The following is a 27,088-nucleotide window of genomic DNA, read 5'->3' as shown; positions in this document are numbered from 1 at the left end:
ACATGATTATATCACATATCCTAATTTTAGCCAAACAATCTAACATTCCCAGTAATCTAACATTCCCAGCAATCTAACATTTCCTAAGGTAATCTGACATTCCGTGAACCAAACGACCCCTTAGGGCAATCCTAATAGGGGTTCATCATCAAATTTTAGAATAGTAAAATTTCCTTGGGTTAGCTTTTGACAAATGAGAATGCAAAATTTTCACAAAATCTTCCTCCTGCAATTCAAAGAATCATGACAGAATTTTTAAAAATCCTCCTCCTGCCATTCAAATAATTAAAATATGGAGATAAAATAGTGAATTTACAAAAAGTTGTGAAAAATTTTAAAACTAATGGCAAAAATAATTTTTGTGATTGAGTGAGATAGTGAATGATGTGGATGTTGGGGCCCACAAAAATTTAAGGAAAAATCCCCAACTAATGAACTATTGAGGATGTCCTTAGGCATACTTAGTGCAAAATTAATAATAATATAAAAATTAATTTCATATTAAAATTTTATCAATATTTAAATTATTTAAACTATTTTTATTGTTTAATTACTAATTTTTTTAAAATTACTCTATAGTTTTTAATAAATTTAAATTTTAAAGAATTTGATGGGCCTTAAGCCGGGTAGACTAGCATTTTCTAATTTCTAGGATCACCTATGGTAAGTCTAACCTAGGGGTGTAAACGAGCCGAGCTCGTTAATGGAGGCTCGGTTCGAGTTCGAGCTCGAGCTCGAGCTCGGTAATTTTTGGACTGCTCGAGCAGCTCGATTGTTCTAGTTTAAACTCGAGCTCGATTTTGACATTGAATTTGACCTATTTAATACTTTTGATTTAAAATTCAAACTACTTTGTTTTATCTATACATAAATAATAGAAATTTTTTAGGAATTTTGAATTTAAAATTTTAATTTCTAATTGCTATTTTTGTATATTATTATACTATATTATGTATTATATATATTATATATTATATGGCTCGCGAGCGACTCGACGAGCCACGAGTCTAGAATATCTAGGCTCGGCTCGAGCTCGATTACTAAATGAGCCGCTCGAGCTCGACTCGAACTCGATTTTGACCGAGCTCGAGTCGAGCTTTGACCGAGCCGCTCGGCTCATTTACCCCCCTAGTCTAACTTTATCGACTTGCTTTGATAATGGTTTTAGTTTGGTGGTAGTAGGATGCGAATAAGTGAATGATGTGTGTATGTATATATATAGGTTTATATAAAAAATCACTATTCATATGAGAATTATAGACAAATCTAAATTAATATTCTGTAATTGAAAATAAATTTTAAAAAATGGGGTCAATTTCATAAATATTTTGTAAGTATATACATTGTTTAAAATTTACGGGCAATTATTTACTGTTAAAATATTTTAAAATAGAGTAAAATTAATGGACAATGGATTAGGGTTTTGTAGAGTCTTATTCCCACTATTTTCTCCCGCAAACTCCATCACTCTCTCTTCCCTTGTTTCTCAATTCTCAACCAATGCCGGCTTCCAAGACAATTTTATTCAGGAGCCATATCAGAAAGAGAAAGAATTGCCACAAGAAGAAACCTGCATCCAAAAAGCAAGCTTTTGATGATTATAGCAGAAAACAAGAATCAGCTGAAGAAGAAGAGGAAGAGAAATTCATTGACGAAGAAGAAGATGACGGATTCAGCTTGAAAGGCTCAGCACCATCGCATTCCCATGGAGTGCAGCCTCTGGGCAACCTTTACTATAGCTCATCTCCCCACAATTCGAGAAACACGGGCCTCGGTAATCTCCAGACCCTTACTGACGAGCTTGTTCTTGACATTCTAGGCCTTCTGGAAGGCCCCCATTTGGGTGTTTTGTCGACTGTGAGTAAAGCTTTTTATGTTTTCTGTAACCATGAGCCCCTTTGGAGGAATCTTGTGTTGGAGGGCTATAAAGATGGATTCTCCTTTACTGGGTCTTGGAAGTTTACTTATGTTAATGCTTATAAGCCCTTGTTTGGTTTTCTCAGTAGTGGGTTGAAAGTTAGGGACTTTTATTCTGATTACTTGTTTCAGAGCTGGCTTTGTGCTAATCTTGAAATGAAACATGAATGGCTTGAAAGGGATAACATTATTAGGAGAAATGGTATTTCTGTTGATGAGTTTGTTTTGAATTTTGAGGAACCCAATAAGCCAGTTTTGTTAGAAGGGTGTTTGGATAATTGGGCTGCACTTAAGAAATGGGATAGGGATTATTTGGTTGAGCTCTGTGGTGATGTCAAATTTGCAGTTGGGCCAGTGGAAATGAAGCTTGAAGAGTACTTTAGGTACTCAGATCAAGCAAAGGAAGAAAGACCATTATATCTGTTTGATCCGAAGTTTGCAGAGAAAGTTCCCCAATTGGGATTGGATTATGATGTTCCAGAGTACTTTAACGAGGATTTGTTTAGTGTTCTGGGCAAGGAAAGGCCAGACTATAGATGGATCATAATTGGTCCTGCGGGATCTGGCTCTTCATTCCATATAGATCCTAATTCCACCTCAGCTTGGAATGCCGTGATCAAGGGTTCCAAGAAATGGGTGTTGTTCCCGCCTGATGTGGTCCCACCGGGCGTACATCCTAGCCCAGATGGATCAGAAGTGGCAAGCCCGGTTTCGATTATAGAGTGGTTCATGAACTTCTATGCTGCAACCAAAAATTGGAAGAAGAAGCCCGTTGAGTGTGTTTGTAATGCTGGAGAAGTAATATTTGTGCCTAATGGATGGTGGCATTTGGTTATCAATCTTGAAGATTCAATAGCAATTACCCAGAATTTCGTGAGCAGGTACGTTATTTCCATATGTGTTACTACTTATTGAATGCTGCATTATATAGTTGATGATTAACCTTTGGCGTTTTCTTGCAGTAGGAACTTACTGAACGTCTTGGATTTTCTCAAAAGGCCAAATGCTTGCACTCTCGTGTCTGGAACCGATGACCGGGTGAATTTGCATGAGAAGTTCAAGAACGCCATTGAAGCATCTCTACCCGGAACTATCGATCATTTGACTCTGAAAGCAGAGGAGAAGAAGGCTCAGTCGAAAAAGCCTTCCTTCTGGGAATCAGTGACGGATTCAAGGGCAGGCGCTTTCAAGTTCTCTTTTTAAAGAAGTCCCGAGACTGCGCCAATCTTTAACCATCAATTCATGTCCCGTCGCTTATAATTCAAGGACGTGAGGAAGAACCAACCCAGAGAGTTACCGTTCTCCTATTCATCTTACTCTTCCATTCATCCTTCTGGGAAACTGATGAATTCTTCTAACTGGGATCTTGAGTAAAGTTTTGATCAATTTCACCCAATTTTTTACTGCATCTGCAGATAGGTTGTATGCTGATATATATGTAAGGTTTGCTACTATAGAGTTGCAGAGCCCTTTACACGTGATTGGTATTATCCAAAGTAGCTGTAGCCTGTATGTTGGTGGAGGGTGTAATTGGATTTGTAGTTGATAGTAACATTATGCCATTTTGTATTCATTAGTCATGTAAACCGATTGAAATTTTTGGTTATTGGTTATGAAGTTAAAGAAAAAAAAAGGGTTATTTTGATTTTTCGATTAGTTATGATTATGTGTTCTGAGAACACTTAAATTTAAGGGTGTGCAACGATCAATCATCTACTTAAATTTGCGAAAAAGTCTGTCATTGCCATCAGAAGGTGCACTTTGAATAAAGAATGCTTTGTGATGACAAGGAGGTAAATAATCTAGGTTGTTTATAATTGACTAGCTCGAACAAAGAAAGAAAATAGACAACTCTCATGATAATCGTTATATCGTGGATCAGGATGCACTCTGGACCCTGGTCCAATACACGGACTTTGATTTTATAATGCACATAATTCATGTTCATAATACACATAAATACGATATAATGAACATGGATTCTGTACATTATGAACATAAATTCTGTGTATTTATATAGCTGAGGACACAAACACTTTAACATAATACACAGAATTCATATTTATTATATCGTGTTTATGTGTATGTATATTATAAACATGAATTTTGTACATTATAAAGTCAAATTCTGTATATTGGACCATGGCCTACAGTGCATTATGAACCTTGGTCCACGATATAATTTGCCCTCTCATGAAGGAGTCGTTATGCAGTGGACTCGTGCCCAGCGTGCATCATGGGCACGGTAACGGTGCCGTCAGGCACTGTTATCTTCCTTCTTATTTATTTATTTAATTTCAGGCCGCTTCGTTATAGGAGCATATATTCACAGCTTTGTGTTCATAATTTCATAACTGTACATTCATAATTCCATAACTGTACATTCATAATTCCATAACTGTACATTCATAATTCCGTAACTGTACATTCATAATTCAATAACTGTAAATTCATAATTTTCGAAGCTCTATGTTCATAATTGTAAGTTCATAATGTCAGAGTTCTATGTTCATAATTTCATAACTGTACATTCATAATTCAATAACTGTAAATTCATAATTTTCGAAGCTCTATGTTCATAATTGTAAGTTCATAATGTCAGAGTTCTATGTTCATAATTTCATAACTGTACATTCATAATTTCATAACTGTATATTCATAATTCCATAACTGTACATTCATAATTCCATACTGTATATTCATAATTCCATACCGAACATTCATAATTTTCGAAGCTCTATGTTCATAATTGCAAGTTCATAATTCCATAACTGTACATTCATAATTCTATAACTGTACATTCATAATGTCATAACTGTATATTCATAATTTCATAACGAATATGTCGTTAACGGCGTTTCGAACATTTTTTTTTTTATAGTTAAAATAGCGTCATTTTCACTGAAAATGACGCCGTTTTAGCGACGTGTACCTTGCAAGGTGCGCACGTGCGCATAGCATAATTTGCCCTCATGAAGAGTCAAACTTAGTTGAGCCGATGCCTTTTGGACCTAAAGATAGTTGGGCCATCTAACTTGGGCTATGCACAAGGCCCAATCGACATTCCAATGAAATTTAAAAGAAAATCACCTCCATGCATGCACGCATGCATTTCAGATTTATCGATCCTTTTCTTCTTCGTGTACTATGCTCCTCGCTTCATCGCTCCTCATATTTCAGACTCTCCCTTTTATATTTCCTTTTGTTTTTCTTTAACATATTTCTTTCAATCATGCTTTTTTTCTTCGTTTATTGTTAATAATTGGGTATAGCTCAATTTTTTTTTTTTTTTTTTTTTTGGATTCATTAGCTATTTTTTGTGAAATTCATCAAATTTCTCACTCGGCCACGTTTGGATTTGGAATACCTAGTCAGAAATTTACGATATTTTGGTGAACCGATTCCTCGATTCATCACAAAGATTGAATTTTTGGCTCTATTGGAGCTGCTTTGTATTGAATCTGAGCATACTATATTGAACAGGATATGATGGGATCGTTAGGTGTTGGTGAAATTCAAAAAATTTAGGAGTTTAAGGTTTAATTTTGGCGATTTTAGGCTTTGATGGGGAATAATAATTCTGCAGCACCGAAACAGCCTAGCAATGGCTTCTTACAATCCGTGACCGGTGCTGTGTGGAAAGGCCGGCAATCGGATCAAGATCTCTCTGGCTCCATTAATGGAGATTCCAATAGCCCAGGCAACGAGCTTTCACAGGTTTCCGGTGAGGGTAATAGATCTGATTCCCAGGTTTCCTGTGAGGGGGCTAAATCCTCGAAGCATGGCCATATTAGGCGAGTATCAAGTATAGGGCTTCAGGTTGATTCTGTTCTGGGGAGGAAGACAGGGAACATAAAGGAGACTTATATAATAGGGAAGAAATTAGGGCAAGGGCAATTTGGGACAACATATCTGTGTATTGAGAAGGCCAGTAGGAAGGAGTTTGCCTGCAAAACCATTGCCAAGAGGAAACTGACTTCTGAGGAGGATGTGGAGGATGTTAGGAGGGAGATTCAGATAATGCACCACTTGGCAGGGCACCCCAATGTGATTCAGATTGTGGGGGCTTATGAGGATGCTGTTGCAGTTCATGTTGTGATGGAGCTTTGTGCCGGGGGAGAGCTTTTCGATAGGATTATACAGAGGGGGCATTACACTGAGAAGAAGGCTGCAGACCTTGCCAGGGTTATTGTAGGTGTTGTGCAAGCTTGCCACTCTTTGGGGGTCATGCATAGGGACTTTAAGCCTGAGAATTTTCTTTTTATCGACGACGAAGAGGAGGCCCCCCTCAAGACCATTGATTTTGGGCTCTCAGTGTTCTTCAACCCAGGTATTATTCTTGATTAAAGATTTGATAATATTGCCAACAAGGAAAAGTTTAATGTTTCTTCAGCATTGTTTGACTGGCCTTTATATAATTGATGAGAATCAAGATCAATATTCATGAACTCAGGTGAAACCTTCATTGATGTAGTTGGAAGCCCTTTCTATGTAGCCCCAGAAGTTTTGCAAAAGTTGTATGGTCAAGCTTGTGATATTTGGAGTGCTGGAGTCATTATCTATATTCTGTTATGTGGGGTGCCACCATTTTGGGATGGTAAACACTTTGTTCATGAACTCTGTGCAATTATTTTGGGATTTATGTCTCAAATGTAACAATTAATGTATATATATATATATATATATATATATATACTTTCCACTCATATGCAATTTGATATCCTGGTCTCCTGGATCAGAAACTGAGCAAGGAATATTTGAACAAGTTTTGAAAGGGGAACTTGACTTTGTATCTGAACCTTGGCCAAGTATTTCAGATAGTGCAAAAGATCTTGTCAGGAAAATGCTTGTTCGTGACCCCAAAAAGCGGCTGACAGCGAATGAAGTTCTTTGTAAGTCTGCATTATTCTCTAGACTTGACCCTTCCTGCTCTTATCATCAGTTTTGTACTTCTGCAGATGTTTATGGAGGTGTATTGACTTCTTTTCCCCATTTTTCTCGTTTAACGTTATAAGAGATGAACTAAGTTCCTAAAAGAATGATGTTTGTTTGATGTTATTATTACATAATTGCAGGCCATCCTTGGGTTCGTGTAGGTGGCGTGGCTCCAGATAAGCCTATTGATTCTGCGGTTATAAGTCGCCTGAAGCAATTTTCTGCCATGAACAAATTGAAAAAGATAGCCATTAGAGTATGTTCTTTGAACATTTTCAGATATTTAACTACTGTGAACATTAGACTGTTGGTTGGATATCTGCAAATCTGCAATGATGCTATTTTGAGCATTTAAAGAAAAGTATGCCGATTGCAAAGTTACCTTTAGTTGGTCACTTCATGAAGACCTGGGTCTGAAGGTAACAACAATTAGTGTGCCAATCGGAAAGGGAACAAAAGAAATGAAAAATTGAAGAAACCGTTCTGTTCTTTTATATGATTAAGCGTTTCAAATGCTTTTTGTTCTTGCAAATCTTTAGGTCATTGCAGAGAACCTCTCTGATGAGGAAATTGCAGGACTCAAGCAGATGTTCAAAATGATAGACGCAGATAATAGTGGACACATTACAATGGAGGAACTCCAAAAGGGCTTGGAGAAAGCGGGCGCCAATCTCAAGGAGTCAGAAATATTTAGTTTAATGCAAGCTGTAATTACAAACTATTTTTCTTCTGCTATATCTTTCTTGAATATACACCTCGATCTCTATTTGTTAAACTTCTGTGAAACTAATTTACTTCTATCTGCCTGTAGAAATCGAATGTCTGTTTACTGAAATGATTTCTTTGTTCCAAACTCCATTACCATTGAAGGTTGAGCTTGGTTTAGAGGCCAAGTCCTGGAGTTTGCTGATGATTGTTAAACACGTAAAGAATTTTACTTATTTATCGACTATATGCAGGCAGATATTGATAACAGCGGAACCATTGACTATGGAGAGTTTGTAGCAGCTATGCTTCATGTAAACAAAGTACAGAAGGAGGATCATCTGGTAGCAGCTTTCGCTTACTTTGACAAAGATGGGAGTGGATACATTTCAAAAGAAGAGCTCCAACAGGCCTGTGAGAAGTTCGGTTTGGAAGATGTTCCTCTTGATGAAATTATCAATGAAGTTGATCAGGATAATGTATGTAACTGCAATCTTGATATACTGCAATATGAATGAACAATACTAGAGATCTCTCTCACTTTTCTGTTGCCATTTATTCTCTCCAGGATGGGCACATTGATTACAATGAATTTGTGTTAATGATGAAAGATACTGACTTTAGCATGAAGGGGTTACAGAAGAGCATAAGCAGTGCACTAGGTTCGCGTAAAACGTGATCTCCACAGTCTCACGACGAGTTCTGTATCATTAATCAATCACACATGTAAGTGGCCTACACTTGTAAAGATTAGTCCGGCATTTTGGAGAGGCCGGGTAGATTCTTTTTGTTTTTTTCTTGTTAGCATTCCCTTTTCTGTATCAGGTTTAGGAAACCATGTTCATAATTGCATAATCGTTTTTACTCTAAATTATACACACAAACTTTTCACTTTTCACCACTCTTCCTGATCAGGGTAGGGATTAAGCCCAGTGCTTGTTTTTCTGTATACTATATGATGAACATGTCGCCATGAATATGAAGATTTCTGAGATAATGTTTTTTCCAGTCATGATATTTGCAGAAGTTACGGTTTGGTGATCAAAAACCCACCAATATGTGATGCATTTTTATTTTCTGTTAGGTCCTATGTCAAATCCTGAGTGCTGTAACAACATTTCTTTAATTGGGGGATTCCATTTTCCTCTTTGTGTTAGTGGATGCTGTCCCATTTCCCAGATAGGATTAAAGTCAGACCACATGTGCAGTGGATAATGTTTTGTTTTGTTTGGGCCATAAAGAGTGATGCTTGCTTCTTGCCCTGTGTCATTGTGTTTGTATACCGTATAAGGTAAATTAGCTTAGGTTATTCATAACTAACATTCTCAACTCAAGAAGATCCAGGTTAATAGACTGTTTCTGTTGAGAGTCGAAATTATAAACATACTGGAGTCGAGAACGCTACAGGAAACTAATGTCGGTCAATTACTTTTATGGTTCTCCCTCATGTATGTATAGGTCTGAATGGATGAATGCACATGAACCTTAACCTAACTTCCTTTATCTTTCACCACAACCATCCATCCACTTTTCAACTCTCTTTCATAATTTGAAAAGGAGAGGGTGAAAGAAAGGAAGTTTAAAATAGAAGTGCGCTTTTTACCTAAGCTTTAGAGTCTACACCACTCACTATATATTATGTGTTGTGGGCCACTAAGTCAATCCATCTGTCTTTTGTGCAATTCAGCTGTTATCTTGATGATTCCAACAAAAAAGGGGAAAGTTCAACTCTGCCCCTTATATATATATATATATATATATATATATATATATATATATATATATATATATTTTGTAGCATATTGGTTGTACTTGGAGAAATAACAGACTCAAATTAAAGCTCAATCTTAACTGAAATTTTTGTTTGTCATTTTTTAATCTCTAATTAACTACTTGGTCATCTGATCTCTTTCTCTAATTTAATCCTTAACTCGAATTCTCTTACTAAGAATCTTCCATCTCCTCACTAAAAAGTCGTCATGTTTGATAAATGATTGTTAACGGATAGTTGTTAGCTGATTGGATTAATTAGAATGTATAACTAGTTGATAACATTAGCTGATTATAGAAATTTGTTTGGTAAATTAGGTATTAGTTGATAGTTGTTTGGTATAATTTTTTTTAAAAAAAAAAGCTAATTGAAAAAATTACTTTGAACAGCTTTTTACATTTTAGCATTTTGAAATTATAAAAAGCTAATTAACCAAATATTTATATTGATTTTTAACCAAGTCAAATAATTAATAGTGGTCAAATAAATCAAAATTGACCGATAGTCTAACTATCTTACCAAACAGGACCTATATGATATCTTTGAAAATCATCTTCTCAACGCACACTCTCGTTCATTTCTCTCTATCTCTAGTTATAAGCATTTTCTCATCTTACAAACTCTCTTCAGTTATAAGGATCTCTTCATTTGGAATTTCATTTCTTGTAAGTGATAATTTAATATTTTAAGATATATTTTCTTGTTGTGGACCTATTTCTTAGATGAACAATGATGATAAAGTATTATTTTTTAGAAAAAATGTAAAAACAAACCATTGAATTATTTGGAGGATAGCAATTAAGCCACCGAAAACATATATAGTATACAATTTTACATATGAAATATCTCAAAAACAAAGTACCCCTCATCACATGAAGTAATTAATATAATTAATTTTTAAGGAACTTTAATTAATATATATGACCATGGTTTAGCAACATGGTAGAATACTAGAATATAAGAGAAGAAAAAGACATGCATTGCATGCAATGCAAGTGGGTGATGGAAAAGTATGCTTGGTTCCCCCTTTTTCTTCATGGAACATCAACAACCCTTTCTTGATAGATCACATCATAGCTAGCTATATATATATATATATATATATATATATATATATATATATATATAGAAGAGCACTCATATGTGATCATGTCATTAGGTGTGGCGGTGTGTGGTCGTATCTGTGTCGTTGAATCAGTTTAATCTAACGACAGTGGTAATTCTGAGAATTTTTGCGCGTTTTGGTAAGTGGGGGTGTTATGGTAATTACAATGGTCATTTATAGCGGGCAGATTCCAGAATACACCAACAGTGTTGACAACATGCACCAATAGTGTAATAAAATACACCATAGTGAAACACACCAATGGTGTATACCCGTGTTATGGTAATTACAGTGGCGGCCGAGTTCCAGAATACACCAACAATGTTGACAACATGCACCAATAGTGTAATAAAACACATAACAATGTGATTTTTCATATTCCGGTGCTTTATGACGAGTTTACCCTTGCAGTTCGCTGGGTAGGAGAATGTGCGCGAAAATACTAGAAGAATCTTGATTAATATGATTCATTGGATCTATCTAATCTAATGGCCTATAACTGACCATATGACCACACCTAACAACATGGCCACATGTGATCACCCTTCTATATATATATATATTACACACACACGCAGTCATGCACAACATGTGTCGTTGTTTTTCCATGCACTATTAAGACAACTCACCTCTTTTAACTTAACTACTATGTTGTCCATTTCAATCCTCTCCCCATATTATGACTTTAATTACCTCAAACTTGCTTGTCATCCTTGGGAAAAGTATTCCTTTTCATAATAATGGGCTTCCTAACCTTTTTTGGCCAAGTTTTATAGTACTACCAAGAGCTAACTTTTCTTGAATCTTCACAATCATCATCAACTTGCATCCACCTTCATGGATAGATAGATAGATGACTACTTGTATTTCATCCCAATTCTTTCTCCTCCCTTCAACTAATAACAATTAACTCTCAAGTTATCATACCGCGTCATATATTGTATGAGAATAAATGTCGTTAAACTTTTTGTAATATTATAGAGATTTCACTACTCAAAGACTTAATATTTCTAACTAACCATTGTGAAGTATTTAGAAATTTAGGCTTTGCTTTAAAAAAACATGTATTTGAATTATAATGTTAAAATATTAACCAAAATAATAAGTATAAAGTCCTGAAAAATTAATTTAGTGCATGAAATATAATTCAGGTATAAAAAAAATTATAAATTCAATTCTTGTTAATATCTTCTTAATCGAATCTTTCGCATAGAATCTTTTTATTACAATTTATATTTAATATTTTGACATATTTAAACAGTCTACTCACCAAACCTAACCCAATGCTAGTGTTACCCGGCTTACAAAGATACGGCCGCCACGTGTCAGCATCGCCACGGTGGTGACTCATAGGCTTCGATCAGCCCTGCGTTGGTTGGACCCAACACGTGGCGCTTAACTACGAAAGTTGCACGAAATAATTGTTGAACCTTTTGGTGTCTTTTTCCATTGATTTTCCATCGGAACTATGGCCCGGCCCGACCCGTTATGGCAATCAAACAAACAGAGCCCCAGCAGTGAGGTCCCTGTCACGTGCCGTTCCCTCGCCCGGGCGGCACCGCCCTTCCATCAAACACTAAAAAAGCGAGACATACAAGCCCGCCACGCCCTTTCTTATTTTTATTCTCACTATTTATTTTAAAATTTTCTTTCCCATTTTTGTTTGATTTAATCTGAACTAACATCATCTCATATGAATAAACCTTTTTGTGCATTTTCCATCACTCTTCAATTATATCATCCATCTTTAATCACACATGCATTTAGTATCAAGTATTTTAAAGAGTCACCAGTGATTGAATACTTTAAAAATACATATTATTAGTTGTCCATATTGGTTTTGTGACTACTCGGTAGGTCAACATAACCGATCAAATAAGAAATAAAATGTAAAAAAATAAATAGAGACAAGAATTTTAACGTGAAAATCGAAAGGTAAAAATTATGAGCATTTTTTGATGGTGTCAAATCAAAAATTCACTATTTTGTAGGCATTTTTGTATAGTATGGTGTCTTCTTCGGATGGAGGTCGGTTGAGGTCTCTCAATTCACTATAGTAGAAGAGAGAGTAATGCAGATGGTGAGTAGGCTCCTTACAAAAATGGGATATTTAATGGGTAGTTAATGAGATTTATGGACAATGAATAGGTTTTATGGGTAATTCAGTGAATATATTTATGGCTAATTAATGAGAGGTTATGGAAGAATAATTAGCTAGGGTGCTAAGACTGACTAGTTATGTCCCGAGTGCTGAGTGTTGAATTCAAGTCTCATGCCCAATTGTTTGTTAGGTTGTACCAACTGGGTATCCTTCCGTTTATAAATTGACTAATCTACTACATATCAATCAAACATAACTATATCAAATAGTACATATCGGTCCCAAGCTACTAATATTGAGCGAGTAGCAAAAGAGGTGGAGAGCGTGAATATAAGGATTTTTTTTTAATTAACTGTAGTTGAGTGGAAATGACTCATCCATCCTTAATCAAATGTTAAGGGTTCGATCTTGACTTTGAGTATGGAGTAGCCTTAAATCTCCAGACCAGGTATCTCATTTAAAAGAAATACCTACACCCAAAAAAAGACTAGTCATTATGTTCGAAACGATCATTCATCAACTAAAGAAGTTGAGAACCAATAACACCTCCACCAAGGCTTGAACTCACAACTTTTCAAATAGAAATCCAACCTAGGTACCATTAAATCATAGTCTTGGTGACTAAAAAAACTTCTAATTCCTCCTTTTAACATTTTTACATACAAATCCTATTCAGCTATCTACGCATGCCGTCTAAGTTAGGCTGGCACATACATTAACACTAATATATAACACATATTCTAGTGAACTGCACTCAACCCACCACTTATGATTTTACATCAAGCTCGCATGAGTAGCTCAGTTGATCACATGAATGAAGTTTAATAACAATGACTTGAGATCTAGTCTCACCAACAGCAGTGAATAGACTGTCTAGCCTCTGTGTTTAAGTGATTTACACCAGCGACACTGAAAGGACCGTCTAGCTCTGTGTTTAAATGATTTACACCATCTCAAATGTTCTGTAGGATTCAACCTTTTGGGAACAATGATTTTACATCCATATTCAACTCAAGCCTAGCATAATGAAAATGTCATCCAGCTGTTGAATTAGTCATGTAGGCATTTGTGATGAAGTGACTTTAGGTTAGGGTTTAATTTAGAATATTATATTGAAAGGATGAAATGGGGTGGCGGAGGCGGAGGGGCCACGGTGGTTGGGACGACAAAGCGAACCCAAAAGGACATTTTTGGTGGGTTTTGATAAAGGCGTTTGTCTTTTGCCTCATGGTTGGTCACCGCAGTTCCATCTCCCTGCTGAAACGTGTCAACCAAGTCATCTCATCCACTTGATTTTTTATTTTATTTTTTCTCCCATTAATTTTTTATCCACAAATATAAAACACTCATTCTTATTCCTACATTATAAAACTCATTGTTATGCCTCAATTATTATTCTTCCAAAAAGGTTGAACCCCAACCTTAAGGGTCCCCCACATCCCGGTCCGACAGAGCATGTGGGAGGTTGTAAATCATGGTGACTCAACTGAACATGAACCACAAAGACTAGACCGGTGCTCACTGCGCACAAGGAGCCCCCTCACTTTAAGAGGTTGCTTCCACACTGCCGCTGGTGAGACTCGATCCCTGGTCATTCTTCCAAAGTTTCCATGACGTGTTTTTCACGAAAGGAAAGAGAGATTTGGGACGATTTCTTACCATATATACTTTTAGAAAGATTGGACCATGTTTAGAACCTGATCAATTTACAATCAATCAATATGTTTTGACGATTTTTGATTTTATAGTGAACAAAAATGTAAGAGGATCTGACAATATTAAGATGTAAATATTTTCATGTAATGAACGTACAAGTATATATGTACCTATGTACTGAATGAAAGATGGGAATGAAGTACTACGTACCGTAATTAAGAAAAAAATGAAAAATTGGAATCGGAAAGTACTAATGTCAACATGAAAATAACCTAATACCTACGCTGCATGTATTCATGTCTATTAAGAACTGTCAACTTCCATGGGGAATTGAATTCCCAGTAAAAAACAAATAAAATTTGACCTTCTGAGTATAATTGGAGTGACCTCAATTATTAAACTTAGTTAATTAAATTAACAAATGTTAAAAAAAAAAAAAAACAATTATGTTGTTAAACAAAATATATGTTTTACTTGAAATTTCTTTATATATATATATATATATATATATATATATATATATATATATATATATTAATTTAGAGCTGGGTATGTAGAATAATTTGATCTCTTAGGCCAAACCTCATGGTTTTACATTTTGGATGATTGGACTAGTTAAGTTGTCTTATAATTCGTCAATGATATTGTGAAAAAGATAATTATATTTTTTAACCGAAAATTCATTAAAGGCATAATAAGCTCTTTTCGTAAAATTCAAATTTGCCGTCGGTCCATAAGTCAATAGTGCATACTTGATGGTGCCAATTCATTAGGGAACAAATAAATGGGTAATAAGCTGATAACGTACCAAAAGATTCCAAAATCCACAGCGTAACGGGGCAAGAAAATGTGCACATGCAATGGACCTTCCGTTGGGCACTTGTGCAACCCTCCAAAACTTGCTTACCTCTTTCAGAGGCAACCTCAGACACACATTGTCTAGTCTTGCATGCATTATCATGCGTGTTTATATATATGTAGCGTGAGAGAGAAATTATAAGATGTTGATAAGATTATATCGAATAATTTGTCCTAACAATACAATTGTACGTTCAGCATTTTTGTTAGTTTTACGATTTGTGTAGTCAATGACCGTTGTGTGGAATGAAGTTACATCTAATGTAGTGAGCTCGCACTAGAGACTAGTCCTCCCACCTAATGGACCGGCCAGGTAGCCATTGAGTCACCGTGATTACTCATCCACGGTCTATTTTGTCAGGTCAAGGTGTGGGAGCTATGAATGAATTTCGCTTTTTGTGGCAAAACATTTCTCCCTATATATGTGTGTATGCACACCCACATGCTTGAGGCTTCTCTCACTTATTAATTAATGGACTATATTTATGAGAGACATGCATTCATTCTTTTAGCACCACAAAAATTGAGGGGACGACTTAGAAAAAAGTTACCTGAACATATAAGATTAAAAAGAATTTTAAATTATGAACCGTCTAGAGTAATTCACTATAAATGTATATTTACTTTTCAAGAGTAAGTGATGTATGTGATTTCACATCTGATAGGGAATATACTCGGACTTATCCGTACGGTTACCGGGTCGGTGTCAGGTCTCCGAGAGAAATCATTCCCGGCCCAGAATCACTCGGATCGACCATACTTTGAAGCACCGACCGGGGGTGGGGTTAGTAGTCTTATTGCCTAGACCCCGGATCTTTCCCGATCATCATAGGTCGGGCGGCTTGAAAAACCTGACCCGGCCTATCACTTAGAAGGTTAGGCAGCAGTTTCTCTAAGCTAGCGAAGCGGTGGCAGAAAACTAGAACGTCAGGAATCTTCAGCCACGTGGGGGAATCGACAAGTCCTCCGATCTATCCCTCTGCATGAGCCACACGTGCCCCACATGTCGAGCTTCCAACATGTGTTCCCCTCAGTCCTCCTATAAATACCGATGGGGGGTGGGAGAGGGGGTACTTTTAGACAATTCTATCAAACCTTAATCTGCTTGGGACTCTCTGACCTCATGTACCGTCACTTCCCCGGTCGAGCTCATCCTCTTAAACCAACAAGCAACTACCAAAGGATTGAAAACCGGATCCGACCTCAATAACCTTACGTATTCGTGGGAATCACATTATTTACCACATCAACATCACCTCTCTCACTATATATATGAAGATCGAGGAAGGTTCTTGGAAAGCTCAGCTCACTAGCAATTGCTTGGTGCATTTTTATTTTTGTGCGTCGTCTTCCTCCCAATTGATAAAAGCCGGCACTTCACCTACCTAATCAGGTTAAAAACCATTAAGACTAAAAGGTTCTATAAATTGACAACACTAAAGCTCGATCAGCTCGAAAATCACGCACAAGTAATATATAATACTATAAATGCAATATATACGTTGCACTGTCTCACTTTTATAAGCTAAGGATATAACTAAAAATTGATTATCGCTGTCACATATAACTAAAATATGTTAGCTATATAATGTTATTATTATATATAACTTCATGTCATTTCTTCCCCCAAATATATATTACCTACTGAACCAATGAGTTACACCTGTGCACTCCGAGCAACTTCAAGCTAAGTCATTTCGTGTTTGACATGTATGCACCTCATTGATGCATGGTGCAATAACAATTAATCATACAATATATGTGAGTTGTTAAAAATAAGATCAAGATATCGAAGAATATAATAACACATGAATTATGTGGTTTGGCATGTTCACAAGAGCGAGCTGAGGGAGAGAAGATTAGTATTCGGGTCACAAGTGCACATACATGACACGGATCCAAAAATTTTTTTGGACTCGTACCGTTTTCGAATTTGATTTGCACACCTCGCTCCCTCTTTGCACACGAGAGATCAGAGCCTCTATGTTATAGAATTCAAACTTTTTAAAAAGTAGAATTATATATATAATACTGCCAACCTATATTTATTTTTTCAATGTGAGATAAATGCTTCTTGAACGTTTTCCCAACTCCATTTTTCCAACTCGGTATCCTTTGAGATTCAATTTTTCATTGCCCCATTATTCATTTTGAACGTATAATATATCAAAATAATCTTCACTTAGGAAAACTAGCTAGAATCCATATAAAAAATGGACACCGTTGAAAATTATACTACACGATAGTCACTTTAAAGGCCAATTTAACTAATTTTTTTAACAAGGATTATTAGCATCATATTTATAAGTAACCCTAATTAATCTACTGCACATTTACAAAATTACTATGTTTTCCGCTTCACTTGTTTCACTTCAGTACATTCCAACATCTGTCATCTTCTAATAATATATAAGACATACACAACAAAATTGGTAGAAAAGTAGATAATGGTAACTTAACAAGGAAAACATAACGTATGGTACTAAAAATCTTGTGTTCTCACGATCGATATTTAATTTGCAACATAATGTCCACGGACTAATACAAAATACATTCACTATGCTAATAAATGTATTTTATAATAATTCTTTTTTTGGGCAATACAAATGGGAGACTTCACTACTTGAATCGGATCATGAGTGTGACCTCATAGATGATGTATAGTAGCTTGAAAACGGCAGCTAATGAATTAGAAATTAGGTAATCTTGAAAGGAGAGAGATTAATTATTAGAGGTAGAATATAATATAATTAATATGAAGCATATATGCAAACACTTCTCAAGAGAACAACTTTTAGTTAATTATTAATTGAAGCGTCCGAACACGTGAACGGTAGAGATAATTCGTACATGATAGAGATGTCTATCTCATTATATATATATATATATATATATATATATATATATATATATATAAAAGACGAGTAAGGTTCAAGTGCGGCAATGTCCTTAGGTGCGGCGTCACCAATAGTTCAACAAATATACACCATCAACGTTAGGAAAATGTACCACAAAAACACACACAAATTAGGTACGCATCACCAAAAACACACCATTAGGTGTGACTGTGTGAGTAAAAATACCATATAGTGTTCGGAAATACACCATTGGGGTGTGGGGCTGAGTTATATGGTGTATTTTTTGGGGTCTGTTGTGTATTTTTTGGTGTTTCTTTGCATTTCATTGTGGTGTATTTCCCTTATTACACTGTTGGTGCATGTTGTTAACACTGTTGGTGTATTATGAAATTCCGCCGCACCTAAGGACATCGCCGCATTTGAACTTTTTCCTATAAAAGACAATATAAGTGTAGCAATAATTCGCAGATTAATACTTGAATATTATGAAGAATGTTGTTTGGTAAAAGTGAACATAATTTTGTAATGTTAAGTCAATAGTAATTTATACAAAGAGGAAAGTCCAACAAACCCCATTGTGGTGGGCCAAGAGACCAAGCCACAGTCCACCACCCAAGCCTCGAGACAGAAATATATGCTAGTCGGCTAGCCGCTCGAGGTCGGTCTTGGGGCCCTTGCCCACTGCCTAGGTCCCGTCCTTTAGCCTCTTGCGTCGTGCTTTGATCCTTCATATATATTTTGCTCGGAGCATCGTTCTTTAGCTTCTCAGTCCCAGGTCGACAGGTCTCGGGTTACAAGTTGTGAATTCTTAAGCACCGAGTCAAGGACTCTCCTTAAATTTCTAAGTTACGGGCTCAATTACTTGTTGGGAAAACAACAACAAAATACATGCAGTAAAAATTAAATTCAATTCAAGTTTCATGTAAGCTAGGAATTCCTATTTATACTACATACCATCGTAATAGAACACAAAAGAGTTTACATACATGTTCAAGGATGACGCCTCTCTAGTTAGGTTGTGTTGTGGACTTGTGGCAGCAGTCCATGCATGTCTTTAATACTACTAATAATGATGCTTATCATAAGATAAGCATGCTCACTCACATGGGCCTCCGAGTTTGAATAACTCTTGTTTTTTTTTAGAAACAAGAATTAATTCATTAAATCACGAGGAAGACAACTTACAAAGAAAGATGAGGGTGTATCAAATCACTTCCCGCAACCTTATTCATAAAAGGTCTCCTGAATAACCGTGTGAGCGGTACAATTTACCGATCGCTTAACAAAATAGAATTCAACACCACCCATCATGAGTTAGTCTGATTCCTAATATTTCATTAGATAGGACGAATGACCACAATAATTGGTGCAACACCACACATGCTAAGCATAATTATTACACTGATATAAAAGTTAGTCCAAAATTGATAGCTGAATGAGTAACTTATAATTCTCGTATTTAAAGATTGACAAATATTTTCTGGTTGGAGCCTTTGCAAGTTATAACACCCCTCCCCCTCCTAAATTTTGCAAAGGGTAGTGATTAATTGATAGAGGGGTAGTTATGTAACTCCAAGTAGCTAGTTTCCCCATTATAATTGCCACTATAAAAAGAAAGGAAGGGTGCCTACTTTGAGAAACATCATATCTTCAAGAACTCTCTCTCTCTCTCTACAAATCAAACACTCTCTCTATCCTTAAGGTGCAACCAATCCCATCTCTTTATCATTGCTATTTATTACCTACTATTATTATACTTCCCCATATATAATATATAATATATACTCCCATAATTTTGGAATTTAAACTACATATTATTATCATGCATTATTGCGTGTGGTAGAATTAATCTTGCTTGTAAACCAAAGGAAGAAGAAGAAGAAGAAGAAGGTTATCGATGGAGAAGGCGAGCTCTACGAGTCTGCTGAGGACGAAGTCGGATCAGCTGGTGGAGACGATGGCGGCGGCAATGGCGGCCATGAGGTCGCCGGCGTCGTCGGGGGACGGGACCGGGGGAGCTCCGGATAGCGGCGGCGGAACACTATCGAGGAAGTCGAGCAGGCGGCTGGCGGCGGCGTCGCCGGGGCGGAGCTCCACCCACATCCGGAAGTCGAGAAGCGCTCAGATGAAATTTGACTTGGATGATTTGAGCAGCGGCGCCGCCCTCAGCCGCGCCTCCAGCGCCAGCTTGGGCTTCTCCTTTTCCTTCACCGGCTTCACCGTGCCGGCGGACGAGATCGCCGATTCTAAGCCATTCAGCGACGACGATATTCGTAAGCCTACTCTTCCCTTCCTTCATTTCTCTTCTTTTCACTTTTTCACTCCATTTGCATGAACTCCTAATCTTTTTTTTTTTTTTTTTTAACAATATCTACGTGAATATTATATCTTTCTTATCATGATAATAATTAAGATAATATTATTTATAATAATAAGAATTTAAAAAAAAATTAGTATTCTATATTTCTATCTCCATATTTTGAGTTGCTTTTTCTCTACACCTTTCGTCTTCACCTTGCTAGCTTTCATGCTTCATCTCCACCGCGAAACCAGAATGACCCAATTGTCCTCCGAAGTGGGGGAGTTTACGGTCGATATTATATGAAAATATCAATTTGTGAGGGTCTTTGTGTCATCTTACTGATGACAACTGCCGTATTTATTCTCTTTCCCTCATCTTGAGGGCATATTGATGCTGAAATGCATTCAACTCAACACCACTTAGCATTTGCTAATAATTACATTTGAGATAATTAAGATTATAACCCCATCTATGGTAAAATAGTTTTTACCCCAACTAAGGGCCCGGAGCATCTGGAAAGATGTAAATCATAATAACTCTCTGCAGCCGGTGATACTTGATCCCGAACTTCACACTTGTGACCAACTGAGCTGCCCATGCGGACAGGTGTTAATAGTATATGTATTGAGGGAAATTAATAGTATATATATATATATATATATATATATATATATATATGCATCACATAAACTAAAATTAAAGCAACCAATCAAACTTTTAGGGCAAAAATGACAGAAGCTGGCATGCATGCATGTAAATGTAATGTAATGTATATTTCAACAAATTTAAAACAGCCATTATCGTTAAACTTTTCAAAACTATCATGAGAAGTAATGGGCGAGGGACCACTTTCGACTTCATATGCAGCGATGATGTTTTTGTTTTCTATAATGTCTCAACCAGAAGAGAAAGTGAAAGAACTTCCCTTTCCTTCATTTTCATACATCAAATTCCCCATTTATTTCTTCTTCTTTTTTTTTGGGGGGGGGGGGGGGGGTCAAATTAGTACTCTCTTTGGTCTACGGGAAAGTCCTGAACCGCTACCCGAAAGAAAGTACGGCCTGAGTGAAAATTCACCATGTAACGTAATCGTTGGTGAGCTGAGACTCAATCTCTGGTCATTCTTCCCAAACTTCACCCCTATGACTAGTTGAGCTGTCCATGCGAGCATATTGATAGCTTTTCTTAATTAGATAAATGATTAACATTTATAAATTATGGAAACTTATATAGTGTTGATCATATCTGCATATACCATTGTATATACCCTATATATGATTGTACTAATTAATACTATTGGTAATGATTTCTTGTCTATTATACCTTATGATATACATAATTATGTGGAGGACAAGTGTTACTTATGTCAATACACACCTAAAAACTTTCGAAAACAGTGAGCCCAACAACATTGGTAAGGGTTTTAGCCACTTGTCACCAATAGTTTCTTGACAAATATATAATAATTCTCTTTGTGGTTACAATAGTTCAAAGTAGTTGGTGAACTTAGCTTCAATTTGTAAGTGTGGTAGGCAAATCATGGATGTGAAAGGCCTCCATTATATGCATATAATTCTAGCGTGAAATAATTGAAGGAATTATTCATTCCACTTTTCTTGTCGAATAATTCCCCGGCCATTCATCATCACCATATTTCCACAAATGTCAATCTCTTAGGACAAGAGCGATAAAGACCCTTAGCTTCTGAAATTCAAATTTATAATTTTCACTCCCACGCTACATTTGTAGAATTCCAGCGTGAAACCAGGACCAGATTAGCCTAGCTAGTCATGAAAGTTTGACTTTAGCACCATGAAAATGTATTGATTGCTGTCCTGTCCTTCAAGAATGTTAGATTTCAATCATTATTCATTAATCACATCAAAGTTAAGGTTGTCTCTGATTTTAACGGCGAGTAACTTGTCTTTTTAATATTTGATACTAGATTAAACCAATGATGCATAAGGTGCTAGTAGGCGCCCCGGGGCGCCTAGTAGCTAGATTGCTTAGGTGGCGCTTAGACGCCTCCTGGGCGGTCGAGTAATTCGAGTATATTGTCTCCATTTTTCCCACTCAGGGCTGTGAGTTGTTAGACTATTATAATCCCACAAACTAGTCAACTACATATATTAGATGGTTTGTTAAGTACATGAAGGAATATGGAAGATGAGCAACCAAGCAATAAAAAATACCTCTCGGCCTAGTTGGGCGCCAACTAGGCGGAGTTAGGCGCCCAACTCTGCGCCTAGTCAGCCAATTAGTGGGCCAGCCAACTAAAAGCCGCATATGACTGAAATCGCCTCGGTCTAGGGACGCCTAGTCATCTGCCTAGGCCAATTTTTACAACATTGGATTAAACTGTGTAAGATATTAAAATGTTTATAATACTTATTACATATTATTCTGGACTTTAGTATAAAACAAAATACGTGTAAATATGCTTGCAGCTGAAGATCTTGAAGCAGGAACAGACAAGAAGAGGATTCAAGCAGAACCCACAATGCCAATCTTTCTCAAGGTGAAATATGTGTGTTGTGTGTATATATATATATATGTATGTATGCATGTACGTATATACTGAGCATGAATGCTGCCGCAGGCTGTCTGTATGTGTTGAAATTATGGTTTATTTTTGTGTGTGTCATCGGGAATGCCATGCCACGGTGTCATCACCCTCTGCTTACCTGGCACGTACACTGTACAGTACACATGTATACAAGGATTTGATTTGATACGTACTATGTATTTGGGCAGGCAAGGATATGATAATGGAGGTTTTTGTTCATGACATCAACTACGCAACAGTACAGTACAGTGTACCCCTTTGATGATTGTTACTGTCAGGTTCAGTCTTGTACAGGATCTCATCTCATATGGTATTTATGTACAAGACTTTTCCTTTATCTGCTAATACGGTTTACCTCTCCTGTGTGATTTGTAACCTATTACATAGGAGTCAGGAGCTGAGTTCTACCCATGAAACATTCTCGGATAGTTTTCACGGGTTAAAAAAAAAAAAAAAAAAAAAAAAAAAACTATGCAAAGGGGTAGTAGGATGAGAATCATATCATCACAAAGGGCAACTCCTAGCATAATTTCCTTGTGTGTTTAGCCACATTTAGCTACTACATAAACATGTTTATGATGAGTTTGGATAATAAAGTTTGGTTCTTTTCACTAAAATCTGCAGTTTACTGAGGTTTCCTACAAGGTTGTTCTGAAAGGTGTGACATCCACAGAGGAAAAGGAGATTTTGAATGGGATCAGTGGTGCAGTAGACCCTGGGGAAGTTCTGGCATTGATGGGACCTTCTGGAAGTGGAAAGACAACTCTTCTGAGCCTGTTGGGAGGAAGGATAAGAGAGCCTACAGGAGGCTCCATTACTTACAATGAACAACCATATAACAAGTTTCTCAAGAGCAGGTAACAGTGACAATCCTCGATTTGCAGAAAGTTTCAAGAAAACGATCTGGGTAATGTGTGTAGATGCATGGCTAATCTGGGTAATTTGCAGGATAGGATTTGTGACCCAAGATGACATTCTGTTTCCTCATTTAACTGTGAAAGAGACGTTGACCTATGCAGCTCGCCTCCGCCTGCCAAAGAAACTGACTAAGGAGGAGAAGGAGAGTAGAGCCATGGATGTCATCTACGAGCTGGGACTAGAGAGGTAATTGTGTGACTAAAACGAAAAAAAAAAAAAAAAAAAAACCGTGATCGATCTAAGCTTGTGGGTGATCAGAAAGGGATCGATGATTTTTGCAGGTGCCAGGACACCATGATTGGAGGCTCATTCGTTCGGGGGGTTTCAGGTGGGGAAAGAAAGCGTGTGTGCATTGGCAACGAGATAATAATCAATCCATCTCTTCTGTTCCTAGATGAACCTACTTCTGGATTAGACTCTACAACCGCTCTAAGGATGGTCGAGATTTTACAGGATATAGCAGAGGTAAAACCGAAGGAATAAACAACTCCTACTTTCCTACTTTCCTACTTCAATTTCCCAGAAAAACATGTCAAGAAGCTAGCAGGAAAAGCTAGAAAAATTACGTTTTTGCTGATGTTATTTAACGATGAAACAGGCAGGGAAAACGGTGATTACCACGATTCATCAGCCATCCAGCAGGCTCTTCCACAAGTTCGACAAGTTGATTCTTCTTGGCAAAGGAAGCCTGCTTTACTTCGGGAAGGCATCTGCTGCATTGGATTACTTTTTGTCTATAGGATGTGTTCCTCTGATTGCGATGAATCCCGCAGAATTCCTGCTAGACCTGGCAAATGGAAACATAAACGATGTGTCTGTTCCATCAGAACTGGAGGACAAAGTGCAAATGGGTAATTCCATGCGAGAAACACGAAATGGAAAGCCATCTCCAGCAGTCGTACATGAGGTGAAATAACAGCCCTTTTTTTTTATCAGACCAGAACTCGAGATAATTAAATTTAAACAGTATAGAAATTATAAAGCGAGTTCTTCTAATTCACAGTATCTGGTGGAATCTTACGAGACTCAAGTTGCTGAGAGCGAAAAGAAGAAGCTTTCTGCTCCTCTACCGATTGATGAAGAACTGAAGTCGAAAGTAAGTTCCATAAAGCGAGAATGGGGTGCAAGCTGGTGTGAACAATATTCCATATTGTTTTGGCGAGGACTTAAAGAACGGAGACATGATTACTTCAGCTGGTTGAGAATCACTCAAGTTATTGCAACAGCGCTTATATTGGGAATGCTCTGGTGGAAATCCGGAGGTGATAAACCAACCGAGCTACAAGATCAGGTATGAATTGAAGCATGTGTTCCATCTCAACTAAAAGTCTAAGCTGATAGTTGGATTTCACATTTATATTTATATATTATATGCTCAACACGCCCCCTGACATGTGCGGGCCGATTACTTTTTGATGTGTTCTAAGCAACATGTGGACGACTTTTGGCATGGGGTTGACTCTGATACCAAATTGAAGCATGTGCTCCATCACAACTAAAAGCCTAAGCTGATAGTTGGATTGCACATTTATATTTATATAGTATATCTCAACAGTATGGCTATATCAAGCTCTAGCTCTGTAACGTAAAGATTGGATTTTTCTCAACCACAACAATCTTTGCAGGCGGGGCTGCTCTTCTTCATCGCTGTCTTTTGGGGATTTTTTCCGGTCTTCACAGCGATATTCACATTCCCTCAAGAAAGGGCTATGCTCAGCAAGGAGCGGGCAGCTGATATGTACCAATTAAGCGCATATTTCGTGGCTAGAACCACCAGCGATCTACCACTCGACCTATTTCTGCCCGTACTCTTTATTCTCGTCGTATATTTCATGGCCGGCTTGAAACGCGATGCTGCTTCCTTCTTCCTAACCATGCTTACCGTTTTCCTCTGTATTGTAGCAGCTCAGGTATGCAAATAAAAGAAGTAATTCTACCAGTGTTGCAAAAATTGGGCCTAGGCGCCGATTAGGCGCTAGGCGGTCGGCCACCTAGGCGCCCGCCTAGGCGTTCTAGGCGCCGATTAATTGATCTAGGCGCCCTAGGCGGTCCCCAGGCGCCGATTAATCGCTCTAGGCGCCCTAGGCGGTCCCCAGGCGCCGATTAATCGCTCTAGGCGCCCTAGGCGGTCCCCAGGCGCCTAGCGATTTTTTCAACCTTGAATTCTACTCAACTACGCCTTCCTTATTAATTCATAGTGAGTCTTTGAGCTAGGCTCTATCGCTTAAGATCGATATTTCTACAACGCAACCATTTCCTAAACTCTCCACGTTCTTGCAGGGACTAGGGCTAGCTATCGGGGCCACACTAATGGATCTAAAGAGGGCAACGACTCTCGCCTCAGTTACAGTGATGACATTCATGTTGGCCGGTGGATATTTTATACAGGTAAAAACGAAAACTTGACACATTTTCATTAATATGCCACGAGAAAAAAAAGAGTATCTAAAGCAGCCGAGATACCTGAAACAGATGACTAATAATTCGATGATTCCGTGTTCTGCAGACAGTACCCGCATTCATAGCCTGGCTGCGATATCTCTCCTTCAACTATCACACGTTCAAGCTCCTCCTGAAGGTGCAATATGAACAAATAACAAATTCGGTTAATGGAGTCAAAATAGACAGTGGCGTCAAAGAAGTAAGTGCACTGGCAGCCATGGTTGTCGGCTATAGACTCTTGGCATACATATCTTTGAGAAGAATGAAGCTCCAATCTCGAGCTTAGACAATTCAGACTTTTTGTTTTCCAAGAAAAAGACAAGCCAGAGACGTGCTGCTTCCATGAAAAACAAGGAATCTGATCAGCTGTCTGAGATTCAACACGGGAAAAAATGGGAACCTAGCACCAATGTCTGAGCACAAGTTTTTGGAACTTTTAGGAAGATGAATGAAGTTTTAATACAGTTTAAAGTAGCGTTAAAGATAACTTTGCATGTTATTGTATTAACTCGGGCAAAAATGTTGACAGCAACTAGTCAACTACCAAATTCATGCTATTATTATTATTTGTTTGACAACATATCATCACTCGACTCACAGGAACACTTTGCATGCAGCTTGAAAGCTATAACCAGAAGAAGGGAAGATAAAGTTCATGATACATTATAACAAAAAAGTCGAAAACATAGGATCGGTCCTCTCTACATCAAAACATCAAGACATGAAAACGATGAAAAATTAACTCGGAACCAAGTACTTCCTTACAAAGTACACATAAATTTTGATTAAACATCGAAAGCAGTGAAACTCACCCGATAAGCAACGCTTGCATTCATGATTCATCCTTGTATACCGATTCATATTTGTTTGTTTTCTATAAGCACATTGCATGACAAGGAGCTACAGGGCTCAAACACCATTGGGATGACAAAAACTGATTTGTATTATTATATA

At 37.3% G+C, this 27,088-nt stretch overlaps 3 protein-coding genes across 9 annotated transcripts; all 3 read left to right on the top strand.

Annotated features, from left to right (window-relative positions):
- The first annotated feature begins 1,423 nt into the window (after window positions 1–1,423).
- Window positions 1,424–3,358, top strand: LOC109182329 (F-box protein At5g06550). Its single transcript, XM_019332474.1, has 2 exons — window positions 1,424–2,798; window positions 2,880–3,358. Exons 1-2 carry the CDS (start codon window positions 1,501–1,503, stop codon window positions 3,118–3,120), a joined length of 1,539 nt encoding a protein of 512 aa, XP_019188019.1. The 5' UTR covers window positions 1,424–1,500; the 3' UTR covers window positions 3,121–3,358.
- Window positions 3,359–5,291: 1,933 nt separating this feature from the next.
- LOC109181319 (calcium-dependent protein kinase 20-like) lies at window positions 5,292–8,351 on the top strand. Its single transcript, XM_019331072.1, has 7 exons — window positions 5,292–6,247; window positions 6,371–6,514; window positions 6,657–6,809; window positions 6,993–7,108; window positions 7,392–7,559; window positions 7,812–8,036; window positions 8,126–8,351. The coding sequence occupies exons 1-7, from the start codon at window positions 5,482–5,484 to the stop codon at window positions 8,234–8,236; spliced, it is 1,683 nt and encodes a 560-aa protein (XP_019186617.1). The 5' UTR covers window positions 5,292–5,481; the 3' UTR covers window positions 8,237–8,351.
- Window positions 8,352–19,544: 11,193 nt separating this feature from the next.
- Window positions 19,545–26,714, top strand: LOC109181500 (ABC transporter G family member 22). Of its 7 annotated transcripts, XM_019331295.1 has the most exons (12): window positions 19,563–19,608; window positions 19,750–19,763; window positions 19,797–20,179; window positions 22,656–22,726; window positions 23,399–23,631; window positions 23,723–23,878; window positions 23,974–24,157; window positions 24,291–24,599; window positions 24,696–24,983; window positions 25,318–25,602; window positions 25,973–26,080; window positions 26,199–26,714. In XM_019331295.1, exons 3-12 carry the CDS (start codon window positions 19,804–19,806, stop codon window positions 26,418–26,420), a joined length of 2,232 nt encoding a protein of 743 aa, XP_019186840.1. In that variant the 5' UTR covers window positions 19,563–19,608; window positions 19,750–19,763; window positions 19,797–19,803; the 3' UTR covers window positions 26,421–26,714. The 7 variants fall into 7 exon arrangements, 6 of the variants coding, with proteins under 6 accessions (XP_019186838.1, XP_019186841.1, XP_019186839.1 ...); XM_019331294.1 differs by lacking the exon at window positions 19,750–19,763 and having other exon boundaries at window positions 19,557–19,608; window positions 19,784–20,179; XM_019331298.1 differs by lacking the exons at window positions 19,563–19,608; window positions 19,750–19,763 and adding an exon at window positions 22,963–23,012 and having other exon boundaries at window positions 20,163–20,179.
- The last annotated feature ends 374 nt before the right edge of the window (window positions 26,715–27,088 follow it).

The sequence above is a fragment of the Ipomoea nil genome, unplaced genomic scaffold, assembly GCF_001879475.1.
Source record: "Ipomoea nil cultivar Tokyo-kokei standard unplaced genomic scaffold, Asagao_1.1 scaffold1043, whole genome shotgun sequence".
NCBI lineage: Eukaryota > Viridiplantae > Streptophyta > Magnoliopsida > Solanales > Convolvulaceae > Ipomoea > Ipomoea nil.
Note: the sequence above shows the minus strand (reverse complement) of the source record. Positions and strands in the feature narration are given on the sequence as shown.